This window comes from Castor canadensis, chromosome 3, assembly GCF_047511655.1.
Source record: "Castor canadensis chromosome 3, mCasCan1.hap1v2, whole genome shotgun sequence".
In the NCBI taxonomy this organism is placed as follows: Eukaryota; Metazoa; Chordata; class Mammalia; order Rodentia; family Castoridae; genus Castor; species Castor canadensis.
In genome coordinates this window covers 31,472,463-31,485,482 of record NC_133388.1, presented here as the reverse complement: position 1 = coordinate 31,485,482, position 13,020 = coordinate 31,472,463, and the positions used below count along the sequence as shown (strand labels likewise).

The window sequence follows — 13,020 nt, the reverse complement described above, 5'->3', positions numbered from 1 at the left end:
AAATCATGCTTCAGTGTTCCCCCACCCTTTCTTGATTAGAACACTTGTTTCCTGTAGAACTCCTCTCTCTGTCTGTAGTTCTTCCTCCATGGGCTGGTTTTTGGATATTGATACCCTGACTACAACACAGGATCATGGGGGCAGGGGCATAGCCTATGTTGTTCATTTCTCTGTTCCAACTGTCTGGCATGGAGAGAGGTACCGGGTAAATATTTTTTGAAATAATGAGTGGCCTTTCGAATGTACACTCTGTGGAAGGCCCAGCCAGTGGAGGTCCCCCCCCAGGCAGTGTTCAGAGAGCAACTGTCTACCTGGGTACATTATCCTTGGGGTCTAAGTGGCTCCTTTTCACAGTCATCACTCTTTTTTCTATGCTAAATTATACTTTGTTTCTGTATTCTCGAGAATCTGTTTCTTTAGGAAGAGAACAAGAAAGGGTCTTGACCGTTGAGTGGTGAACCTAGAATCTTGAAGATGGGGGAAAAGGAAGATTTGACTTCAAGAACACAAGAAGTGAGCAAATGACAAGAGAGAACTGAAGGAAGTCAGGCTTACCAGGGTTGTGAGCTGTCCTACACACTTCAGGCAGATTTGATCAGGCAGAAAGCTGTGATGCTCCTGTCTTGGTGTTCTGGGTGTGTGTGGCGGGGGTGGGGGGGACTCTTGTCTTAGAGGAAGCCAAAGTACAAGGATTGATCAGAGAAGAGGGTTTTTCGGTTTATTACAAAATTTGTTTCACAAATACAGCTGACAAGAAGGTCTAAAAACAGCCCAGACTCTTCCAACCCTCATCTACCTATAGGTCCTGCACACAGAAAGGGCTTTTCTTGGAAGAACTGCCTGTCCCTTGGATGGCTTAGAGTCTTGGGTCCAGCAGCAGAGGAGTCCAATGTGTGTGGACAACCTCTTGAAACAGCCCTTGGTCACAGCTGCTCTGGGTGGGCAGCTGCTTTGAGTTTCACAGTTCCATGTTCCCACCACACAAGTCAAATCAAGTAATGGAAAGAAAGAAAGAAAGAAAGAAAAAAAAGCCTGGAAAAGGGAGCCCCAAGGGTGCTGTGGGTAGAGAAGGACCACAGACTTCTGAGGTGCTGGCTTATGAGGTGTTTGATGGTGTTACAGAGTATGCACTTTAAAGTTATTTTTTAAATTGTACATATGTGTTACATACTTTTATGTATGCACATTATATCTTAAAAAGAAAAAAAAAACACTTAAAAAGCTAAAAGTAGATAAAGGGGCTGAGAGTGGAGCCAAAAAGAAGAAACTAAAGGGCAGGGTGGATAAGGGACAGCAAAGGTGGAAGATTAAGTCTTGGACGTGGTAACGTGGGCCTCAATTCCTCTTCTTCTGTCTGGATACTGGTTCTGCTTCTAGGTACTGGAGCCCGACTAGCATAACCAGGATTGAGAAACCTTAAATACAGAGAAAAGATCAGTGTGGACATAAACACAGCCCCCTTCTTTGAAGTCCCACACATCTATGCTCTGCACTGGCCCTCTTGCTGGGACAGATGCTGCAGAGGACTAGGGGAGTCAGGTGCTTACTTGCCACTATCAGGGGTGCCAGGACGCCAATCGTGGGAGCTGCAGTTCCGAATACAAACAACTCAGAGAGGAAGTGCCCCAGAGCGAGAAGGAAGGTCCAGAGCGTGATGTGATAGAGCCTACAGGGAGCAGATAGAAATGGAAACTAAATTTATTGCTCATTTGGTGCCAAATAGCAGAAGTATCAGTTGACGTGATACACATAAATGACCCGACTTTGGCATAAGAGAAAGGAGCCTGTTCCTCAGAAATACCAGGATATTTAAGCACTAATTTCTTCTCTACTAGAGCAAAACTAAAGGTTTTAATTTATTTTTTGGTGGTGCTGGGGTTTGAACTCAGGGCCTCATGTTTGCTAGGCAGGTGCTCTACCACTTGAGCCACACTCCCAGTCCTTTTTGCTTTAGTTATTTTTGAGATAGGGTCACATGTTTAAGCCCAGGCTGGCCTAGACCATCCTCCTATTTATCCTTCCTGTGTAGCTAGGATGAGAGGCATGTCTCACCAATCCTGGCTTGTTGGTTGAGATGGGGTCTTGCTAACTTTTTGCCTAGACTGACCTTGAACCTCAATCCACCTCCCAAGTAGCTTCCAGAGTAGCTGGGATTATGGGCATGAGGCACCGTACCTGGCTACTAAAGGTTTTAGAGGCTAATCTGAGAGACTGATTCAAGCAGCCAGAGTAGGCCTCCAAGTTGTAGTAAGGTGGGGAATTCAGCCACAGTGAAACAAAGTCTAGATTATGACAATCCTAGGCAGTGCCTACAATTTTGGACCAATAAACCTCTATGTGCCCAAACTGGCAGACTCTGTATTTTAAGCCTAACTGGCAAGTGTCTGGCCATGAACCGGCCAGTGTTAATATGATAGAAGCCATCGAATGTCCTGTGTGGGAACCAAGAACAAGACATCTCTGAGGTTTTCAAACACTCTTCTGGTACAGGCTGGTTATTTGTGTTTTAGCCTAGAAAAGTAGTCAGATGGAGGACACGGTGATAACTAATGGGACAAGAACTCGTTCCTCAGCTTTGACTGTGAGGTGAAGAGATGGGCTAGATGGGCTACTGGCTGACTGACAACTTGGATTGTTCATATCTTTTTAAACTATGAAATTTTTAAAAATTAGGAAATACTTCAAACATAAAAAAATTATGTATAGAATACTATAATGAACCTCAATGCAAGAACACCTAGCTCTCAAATCTTAACATTTGGACATTAAAAAAAATTTTTGGACTATTATATTCCATTGGTATACATATTCATCTTTATGTCAGTACCACATCATTTTGATTATGATAGCTTTATTGTAAGTATTGAAATCAGGAACTGTAAGTCCTTCAGCTTTCGTCATCACCTTCATCTTTTCTTTTTGACATTTGGACATTTTCGTTTCAGATTTTTTTTTTTTTTCCTCTGCAGTGCTGGGGATCAAACCCAGGGCCTCATGCATGCTAGGCAAGGTTCTACCACTGAACTACATTCCCAGCTGGGTACTTTTTTCCTAAGAGATAAAATAGTACAAAGAAATAAAATTCTAGATTATAGGTAAAGCATCTGTGGTACTCTTATCCTACCCTGCTCCTGCACACTCTTTCTCCTCCCCAGAAATAACTAGTATCTTAAATTTGGTTTTTATCATTCTGATGCATGTGGCTGTACCTTTAGTGAACACGTATATGTGTGTATTGATTTTGAATTTCTGGTTAGGGAGGGAATAAGATCAGGGTACATGTCAGAAGTGCAGGGATCAAAGTCCTAGTTTTGAAAGGACTGGAAACAGCAAGTCAGCATTTGCAGCTGTCCTGTGTTGGAAAAGGGGAAAGTGAATGGGTAACAGAGGTAAGGATAAGTATGATTGTCTTTGTTCATTCCAAAAGCACAATGAACGGAAGATACATCCTTTATACCTATCAGCAATTCTTCATCATGGTAAAGGTCTTTAAAATGCCCATTCAATTCTCCCTCCCTCTCAGTCTTCCTGAGAGGTAGAACAGTTATTTATTACTATTTTATAGATGAAGAGACCAAGGTGCAGAGAAAGTAAATGATGAACTTGTTGCTATAAAGCTAGTTACCAAGAAATAGAAACAACAGAAAGGTATTCTTGGTCCCAGGCTGTTTCCACTAAATTATGCTGCTTCAAAAATATGTGTCAAACTAGGATAAGTACACCACAGTTTCAAGTTAAAGTTTCAGAGATCAAACAGCCAATGGTTTTGCTTCAAGTCCCTCTTGAGTCATCTTCCTCAGTTTAAATTAACTGGGTCTCTCACAGTTAGAGCTACAGGGTCAGGAATGAAAATCGCTACCTGCCAGAGCTGTAGACTTAAGGTAAGGTAGCTAAAAGCTCTCTTGGCTATTATTGCCAAACTATTATTATCTCCAAACTATTATTGCCTCCTCTTTCCCCCAGTAACCGAGCATTTGGACAAAATAAAAATATTTCAGTGTGAAATACTTTTTGGCCTTTTGCCAGCTTCACCCAGTGAACTGAGCAGTCTGTTTCCACCTAGAGTATTATTGCTGGGGAACGAACTCAGGCCCCCTCTAATGGTCAGAGCTAGGTATTACATTATCTTGTCAGTACCCACAGAGAGGCAGCACACACATTCTCTCATCCCTCATCTACTTCAAGAGTTCACATCAGCTCACTTGTGGGGTCCTCTTTTTTTCATGCGTGGAGATTTCTGTTTATTCCTGCCTTTTGTTTTTGTTTTTCGTGGTACTGGACTCAGAGCCTACACCTTGAGCCACTCCACCAGCCCCTTTTATGTAATGTTTTTTTTTTTTTTTTGAGATAAGGTCTTGAGAACTATTTGCCTGGGGCTAGCTTCGAACCATGTTCCTCCAGATCTTTGCCTTCTGAGTAGCTAGGATTACAGGGGTGAGCCACTGGTGCTGGTTCATTCTTGCTTTCTAAGGAGTAATGTAAGAAAAGCATGTGTGGGTGGCTACTCTACACTGGGAGAGCATTTGCCAGCCATGCGCAAGGCCCTGAATTCGACACCCAGCACCACAAAACAAAACAAACCCGAAGCTAAAAAAGAGCATGTGAGCATACCGCAAGAAAGGAAAACTTTTAGTGAAGAAGTAGAAGGGTGCGATGCAGACCACTGGATAATGACACTGCCAGTTTGGTATGTCAGTTCCAAGGAATTCTCAAATTCTAAAGACCTGTTAGGCCTATTATTTGTTTATGACTGGAAGGAATTGATCCTATTGGCCTTTTCTTATCCACATTCTAGGCCTATGTAGTAACATGAGTAACAGGTCCCAAAAGCAGGGCAATGGGTGTGCCTAGCACCTGATTTCCAACAAAAGGCTGCTAAAGGTCTTCCTTCCCTTACATACGTCTTGTTGTGGATGTCAATGGCACAAAGGCAGCGAATCACTGATGAGAGCAGTGTCCAGATCCCAAAGGTTCGGGCTTGGAGGCCATTCACTGTAGTGAAAAAAGCAAGAGTATTGAGAAGGGGAGGACTGGGTTATTTTGAAATGCTTTCTATCTCACTGGTGATTCACAGGTGGTTGAGCCTACCCTCCCTGTGCCTGGACAGAGTAGAAGCTCTGGTGCTGGCTCTGGTGTTGCACCTGAGGACTAGAGGATTTCCAGAACGAGAACTGCTCATATCCTCTCTTTTTTTTTCTTTTCTCTGATGGTAGCATGGTTTGAACTCTGGATCTCAACCTTGTTATCACTTGAGTGTAGCTCTACCACTTGAGCCATACTGCCAGTGCTGGTTATTTTTGAAACAGGGTCTCGCTTTATGCCTGGGGCTGATCTGAACCATGACACTTCTATTTGTTTTTTCCTGTGTAGCTGGGATGATAGACACATACCACCATGCCCAGCCACTGGGAGCTTATTAGTATCAACTAAGGAAGTTTTATAAAATTACCAAGGTCTGGGCACCAGACCAATTACATCATCTTCTTTGGAGGTGTGCCCTGACATGAGTATTTTCTAGAAATCATCCTGCTTGGATGATTTAAATGTATAGCCATTGCTCTAAGGCTTCCAGTGGCTTAGAAATGCCAAAACAGTTACTTCCTTTCCTTGTCTCTTTCAAGGAGCAAGAGAAGTTTCAAGGAAGCCAGGGATATAGCTCAGTGGCTGAGTGCTTGCTTAGCATGCACAAGGCCCTGGATTCGATCCTCAGCACTGAAAAAAAAAGAAAAATTTTAAGGTATAAGACTGACAATTGAAAGGCCTATTAAGAGATCTCCCATGCTCATGGATTGGTAGAATCAACATAGTAAAAATGTCTATACTCCCAAAAGTAATCTATGTGTTTAATGCAATTCCCATCAAAATTCCAATGACATTCCTTAAAGAGATTGAAAAATCTACTGTGAAATTCATATGGAAACACAAGAGGCCACGAATAGCCAAGGCAATACTCAGTCAAAAGAACAATGCTGGAGGTATCACGATACCTGACTTCAAACTATATTACAAAGCAATAACGATAAAAACAGCATGGTACTGGCACAAAAACAGTTGGAAGGTCAATGAATGAGTGGTTAATAATTTTTATTAATGGGTGTGTTTTTCGGATGTTTGTCATTAAGAGTTTCTGTAGTTGAATTACAACAATGATTTTTCATGTCATTACTCTTGGTTTAAGTCCATGTGGAAATTATGACTTATTCTATGTATTTGTTGAGTGTTATGTTTACGTTGGGCTTTGTGGGGTTTTCTTCTAAGCCTTCTCCTATTTATGGTGGTTTTGGGTTGGTTGTTAGTGGTGGGGTTGGTTATGGGTTAATTTTAAGTTTTGGTGGTTCTTTTTTGGGGTTGATGGTGTTTTGGTTTATTTAGGTGGGATGATAGTGGTGTTTGGTTATACTACGGCGATGGCTATTGAAGATTATCCTGAGACGTGGAGTTCTAATGTTGTTATTTGAGGTGCTTTGGTGTTTGGTTTATTTATTGAGTTGATTTTTTTGGTCTTATTGGTGAAGAATGATGAGGTGGATGTATTAGGGGGTGTTTATAATACAAGTGATTGGGTTATTTATAAGATTATCCTGAGACGTGGAGTTCTAATGTTGTTATTTGAGGTGCTTTGGTGTTTGGTTTATTTATTGAGTTGATTTTTTTGGTCTTATTGGTGAAGAATGATGAGGTGGATGTATTAGGGGGTGTTTATAATACAAGTGATTGGGTTATTTATAACCCAATAAATGGGTTATAAATGGTGAAGGGGTTGAGTATGTCAATAAAGATGTTATAGGTGTTGCGGCTATTTATAGTTATGGAAGTTGATTAATGGTGTTGGCTGGTTGGTCTTTGTTTGTAAGCATTTTTATTGTTCTTGAGATTACTCGTGGTCGTTAGATGATAATTGTTAGTGCTAAGGCTATTGATAGTAGGAAGGATAGGAAGTATAGCTTGATTATTCCTTTTTGGTTGGATACAGTGATAGAGGCTTTAATCTGCATGTTAGCTATCAATTTGGGCGTGTTTTTTTCTATTCAGATTATGTCTAGGAGGGTTGATGCTGCTTTTTGACTGAGTGCTAGTGTATTTTTGGGTGAAGTGCAGTGTACAATGGTTGGGAAAAATCCTATTGTAGAAAATGATTTGGTGCTGGAGTTTAGGTTTAGTTTTAGGTTGTAGGTTATGTTGTTTAGTTCTATTGCGATAGTGAATCCTAGGATAATGACTCCTAAGGCTATTAATTTTAGGTATAGTGGTATAGTGATGAAGACCAGTGGAACAGAATAGAGGACCCAGATATGAAGCCACACAACTATAACCAACTTGTCTTTGACAAAGGAGCTAAAAATATATGATGGAGAAATAGCAGCCTCTTCAACAAAAACTGCTGGGAAAACTGGTTAGCAGTCTGCAAAAAACTGAAATTAGATCCATGTATATTACCCTATACCAATATTAACTCAAAATGGATCAAGGATCTTAATATCAGACCACAAACTCTAAAGCTGATACAAGAAAGAGGAGGAACTACTCTGGAGTTAGTAGGTATAGGTAAGAACTTTGTCAACGAAACCCCAGCAGCACAGCAACTAAGAGATAGCATAGATAAATGGGACCTCATAAAACTAAAAAGCTTCTGTTCATCAAAAGAAATGGTCTCTAAACTGAAGAGAACACCCACAGAGTGGGAGAAAATATTTGCCAGCTACACATCAGACAAAGGACTGATAACCAGAATATATAGGGAACTTAAAAAACTAAATTCTCCCAAAACTAATGAACGAATAAAGAAATGGGCAAGTGAACTAAACAGAACTTTCTCAAAAGAAGAAATTCAAATGGCCAAAAAAAAAAAACACATGAAAAAATGCTCACCATCTCTAGCAATAAAGGAAAATGCAAATTAAAACCACACTAAGATTCCACCTCACCCCTGTTAGAATAGCATCATTAGCAACACCATCAACAACAGGTGTTGGCGAGGATGCGGGGGAAAAAGGAACCCTCTTACTTACACTGTTGGTGGGAATGTAAACTAGTACAACCACTCTGGACAAAAATTTGGAGGCTTCTTAAAAAGCTAAATATTGATCTACCATTTGATCCAGCAATACCACTCTTGGGGATATACCCAAAAGACTGTGACACAGGTTACTCCAGAGGCACCTGCACACCCATGTTTATTGCGGCACTATTCACAATAGCCAAGTTATGGAAACAGCCAAGATGCCCCACCACCGACGAATGGATTAAGAAAATGTGGTATCTATACACAATGGAATTTTATGCAGCCATGAAGAAGAATGAAATGTTATCATTCGCTGGTAAATGGATGGAATTGGAGAACATCATTCTGAGTGAGGTTAGCCTGGCCCAAAAGACCAAAAAATCGTTATGTTCTCCCTCATATGTGGACATTAGATCAAGGGCAAATACAACAAGGGGATTGGACTTTGAGCACATGATAAAAGCGAGAGCACACAAGGGAGGGGTGAGGATAGGTAAGACACCTAAAAAATTAGGTAGCATTTGTTGCCCTTAATGCAGAGAAACTAAAGCAGATACCTTAAAAGCAACTGAGGCCAATAAGAAAAGGGGACCAGGAACTAGAGAAAAGGTTAGTTCAAGAAGAATTAACCTAGAAGGTAACACACGCACAGGAAATTAATGTGAGTCAACTCCCTCTATAGCTATCCTTATCTCAACCAGCAAAAACCCTTGTTCCTTCCTATTATTGCTTATACTCTCTCTACAACAAAATTAGAGATAAGGGCAAAATAGTTTCTGCTGGGTATTGAGGGGGTGGTGGGAGAGGGAGGGGACAGAGTGGGTGGTAAGGGAGGGGGTGGGGGCAGGGGGGAGAAATGACCCAAGCCTTGTATGTACATATGAATAATAAAACAAACAAAAAAGGCCTGTTAATAATTGGGCTTTAATGATTTTCTAGCCTTTGAAAAACCCAACACCACTAACCAAATTCACAATACTGCAGACCTTTAGAAGGCAGTGGGAAAAAAAATTCTATATTCCAACTAAATAGCCAGCATTAGACCTAGAGGGCTACATTCTTTAAAAATGAACTTGTTAGCTTTTCTGATGAAAAGACAGAGGTCACTTCTCTAGTTTGTAAGATATTCATCGTATGCATCTATCTACACAGGGTGCCATGACCATCTGAAGGTGCATTTGAGGGTTAAAAAAAAAATTTCCTGCTCACTTTTCCTGGTGTTTTTACTCCATTATATTGAACTTTGTTGAAAATAAGCCTTAGCCTACTTAATTTCACTTTATACCCATATGCTGCAGAAAAATGAGCTAGGTCAGAACCTGAATCTGGGTTAGCTATAAATGTAACACAGAACTGTCACCTGTTGTCAAAGCACCCCACCTCAATGTGATGAGTGCAAGCTTCAGAGGACAAATGCTCTCAGCAGAGGCATGGGGAGGCAAGGGGAGTTAGGAGAGGCCACCATGAGCCTTCAAGTTTCACTGCGGGAGACCAACTTGGAGGAGTCTGGGGGTCTCCACTCAGAGACTATATCCTGTTTGGAAATACCTTAGATTTAGTAACTGTCCACCTACAATACAGAATATAAACCATGTGTGCCATGACCTGATTTCAGAAGAGGGCTCTAAAATGCTATGAAAGCTTCTTTATGGCATTCTAGTGGGGCATCCCAGAGTCACCAAGTAACTATTTCTCATTTGTCCTATAAGCCTTTCTGGACACACAAATTGTCCAGGTCAGTGTAACATGAATGAAAAGGAATCCAGAGGAGCTTGGGAAAAAATGTCCAGTGCTTTCCACAAAGTCCATTACTCCTGTGGCTGCCAGAGATTAGGCTAGACATTATCAGAATCACCTGGAGGTTTTAGAAACTGGGCCCCTGCAGGGTTCAATTAGATTTGGAGAGGGAAATGGGTGCCTGTGCTTTGTTTTTAGGTTTCCTGGGTTGTTCTGATGTACAACCTTGCTTAGGAACCAAAACTAGGCAACTCCTATACAGAATGCAGTTTTTTGATTTCTTTTCTTTTCTTTTTGGAAACAGGGTTTTGCTATGTAGCCTCCACTGGCCTTGAACTCGAGATCCTCCTGCCTCAATCTTCTGAGTGCTAAAATTACAGGCATAAGCCACCACGCCTAGCTGGTTCTTTGATTTCTTACCGAGGTTTGGCTTGCCAGTGTACAGCTTTTCATATAGAAAGGTGTGGTCTCGGAAGCTCTGGACTGTGTTCCCCACGGCTATGATGGCCACGATAAACAACCAGCTTCGTAACACATTCAGGAAACGGCTCATGACTCTCCCCAAATCTGAGAGGACCTTTTGTCTTGGAAACAAAGGCAGAAGACAGGATGAGGGTCAGTCTACTTCAACCTCATGTTCTCTTACCTCTGTGCTTTACCTGTGTCCCAGTCACAAGGGCTAGCCTAAGTTTATTTGGCTAATCACAACATAAATTTCTCTCCAAGTCTTTCAGGTTCATCTACTCTTGGTTTTCTTAGCACATAGTTCTTACTTCACAGGATTAGCATGCTGCTTATGAATATTTACCCTTAACCAAAGTATACTGACCTTTATCCAACATGACAAAGGCTACATAATACAGTGGGTGGAATATCTGGCAGGAAAAAATGGAGATGAGGGAAACAGAAAAAAATGGGATGTACAAACAGCACTGTACAGTAAGAAAATGGATTTCTGTGTAAGGCTGATGGGAACTGCTCTCAATACTTATCACACTAATAGTGGTGAATGAACAGTGTACCTTGCAGTAAGTGGCACAGAACGCAGCAATTTCTCCAAAGTCCAGTAATAGCCTAAATCAGAACTTCTCTCTCTTGGCTGCAATCAGTATTCCTGTATCTTATTTATGTCATTTCTTCCTTTGTAATGCAAATGACTTAAAGGTGATTAAAAATCTACTCACAAATACCTGCCTGGATATTGAGGAAAGATCCTTCAAGTCTGTGGATGACTCATATATTTGTGGGGAAACTATGGAGGGCAGGCACCATTTATATCCTTAGGTTTTTTTCTACTCTGGTTCTCAGATATGCATGCTTCATAAACTAGATTAAAAAGTTAAAAACAAATGAGATGTAAGAAAATAATATTGATAAAGAAACAGTTATCACTTTAGGACTAGTAAGAAAATTAAATTGAGAAAGAAACAGCAAACTTGGTGTTGATTTGCAAGAAAAACTGCAATACCTATCAGTTATTGGGCGTGTATATCATGCAGTCTGATAAGCTACAAACATTATCTCAGTTAATACCTACAATAAGCTAGGCAGGTGCTGTTAGTGTTTCCATTTTATAGATGATGGTTAGAACAGGGAGGCTAAGTGATTTGCTTGAGGTCACAGAGCTGATACACCGCAGAATTAAGATATGAACCATGATCTATTAGTCTCTGTTGTAATACTACCACTTTGATAATATCTTGATGAACTTTCCATTTTTGAGGAAGACATGCATAACATACCCACTTTTTGTTGTCAGGTGATATAGAAAATAGTTAGGCTATATACTTTTTGTTTAGATCAACCTTTGCTGAGTAGTGATGTCCATCAGTTTGATCCCATATAGATACAGAACCTAATAAGAGATTGGCCAGCTTCTATCATCATGATTTGGCCCATGGTTTTATCTGTTGTCAGGTTAACTTCTTGGGCCTGATGTGGCAATAAACTAACAGCCTTCCTTTGTCACTTTGATTTCAGAAAGATCCTATGCTACCCAGCTGAGATAGAAATTAATGTGGACTAAGACAGAGTGAAGCACCAAAACCCAACCAAAAAAAGAATTCCAGAGGAGGAAGGTGAACTGATGAGCCCCTTAGTGAAACATGAATCACAAGGGTGGACTCTGTCCAAGTCTAGATAGAGTAGGGGTCTACTGGACTTCACAGGCACTTCCAACCTGGGCCAAGAACCACCTCTCTTTTATTTTCTTATCCCCTCTTACTAGAACAATTAGGTCTGCGTCCAGATTTAGAAAAGCTGTTTGCCATCCACCCTACCCCCCTTCAGCAGAACTTATGTCTTCTATTTCACAGGTCTTAGAAATTCCAGAAGATAGCTGATGAAGACAGCCTGAGCATTTCTGAACTGTTCTGCCAATTTCTCAACCCCATTTCCATAAAGATATCGGGCTTCCTAGAGTTTATAACATCTGTTCCCAAATTCTGCCTGGCCCAGCCTAGCACAGATGCGGTGTTAAAACCTAAGAGCCAGGAAAGAGGGATTCCTATCCTGGCCCTACCTATGTGGGCCTGGACAACTCATTTATACTTTGCAGCCTTGGTTTTCTCGTCTGCAAAATGGGCATAGAAATAGCTACCCTCAAGGGTTAGAGGAATTACATAAGAAAAAGTTAAGACTCCTTTCCTTGCACAGTCCTAGGCTCACCGAGACTGCTCGTCCATTTATGCGTTCCTTCGTTCTCCTCAACTTATCAAGCACTCTCTACCTTCCTTTTGTCATCGTCTCTTTGCCCCAAAAGGTGGCTTACTAGGCAACCTCCCATTTTCCCAAACTCTCCAGATCCCCTCAATCAGATGCCACGAGGACACGTACGTCCTAGTCCTCCAAATTCTCTTACCTGGACAGCCAACCCTCAGCAATGCAACAGCAGCAGCAAACCAACTCCCTCCGCACCGCTTCAGCCAGGAGTCCACCTGAGCCATTTGTCTCCGCCCCCCCGCCCTCAACCTGGCCCTCGGATTGGGTTGCTCCAGTCAGTCCTCGCTCTGATTGGCTGAGCCAACTTAGCTCGAGCTGGAGATTGGGAGTGAACTCCTTTGCTGCCAATCAGCGGTGGCCGCACTTTAATCCTCTCCCCCCAAAACCCCGCTGCGCCACTTACGCAGTACACCCTCTTGTTGAGCGTGGCTGATTGTGTGTTTGGAGTCAGTCCTTTAGGGGCGGAGAATATAAAAAAGAGCCGAAAAAAGAAGCCAAGACTCCCTTCTACTGAGGGGTGGGCTCTGCTCCCGCGTTGCGCCGTAGTGACGACATCTGTC

At 41.7% G+C, this 13,020-nt stretch overlaps 1 protein-coding gene across 5 annotated transcripts; it reads right to left on the bottom strand.

Annotated features, from left to right (window-relative positions):
* Positions 1-692: 692 nt before the first annotated feature.
* On the bottom strand, positions 693-13,006 carry Erg28 (ergosterol biosynthesis 28 homolog). 5 transcript variants are annotated; one of them, XM_074067511.1, is made up of 6 exons: positions 12,600-12,820; positions 10,930-11,065; positions 10,160-10,323; positions 4,902-4,992; positions 1,548-1,666; positions 693-1,415 (listed from the first exon to the last, which is right to left on the bottom strand). In XM_074067511.1, exons 3-6 carry the CDS (start codon positions 10,290-10,292, stop codon positions 1,336-1,338), a joined length of 423 nt encoding a protein of 140 aa, XP_073923612.1. In that variant the 5' UTR covers positions 10,293-10,323; positions 10,930-11,065; positions 12,600-12,820; the 3' UTR covers positions 693-1,335. The 5 variants fall into 5 exon arrangements, with proteins under 5 accessions (XP_073923612.1, XP_073923613.1, XP_020018898.1 ...); XM_074067512.1 differs by having other exon boundaries at positions 10,934-11,065; XM_020163309.2 differs by lacking the exons at positions 10,930-11,065; positions 12,600-12,820 and adding an exon at positions 12,864-13,006.
* Between the last annotated feature and the right edge of the window lie 14 nt (positions 13,007-13,020).

What these genes read in the sequence shown, in the direction of transcription:
- Erg28 (XM_020163309.2), bottom strand. Translation starts at nt 10,292, where the DNA reads ATGAGCCGTTTCCTGAATGTGTTACGAAGCTGGTTGTTTATCGTGGCC. An exon ending in ATTGACATCCACAACAAGAC is followed by an intron (nt 1,667 to 4,901) that starts GTATGTAAGGGA and finishes TGCTCCCTGTAG; the next exon opens with GCTCTATCACATCACGCTCT. An exon ending in GGCACCCCTGATAGTGGCAA is followed by an intron (nt 1,416 to 1,547) that starts GTAAGCACCTGA and finishes TCTGTATTTAAG; the next exon opens with GTTTCTCAATCCTGGTTATG.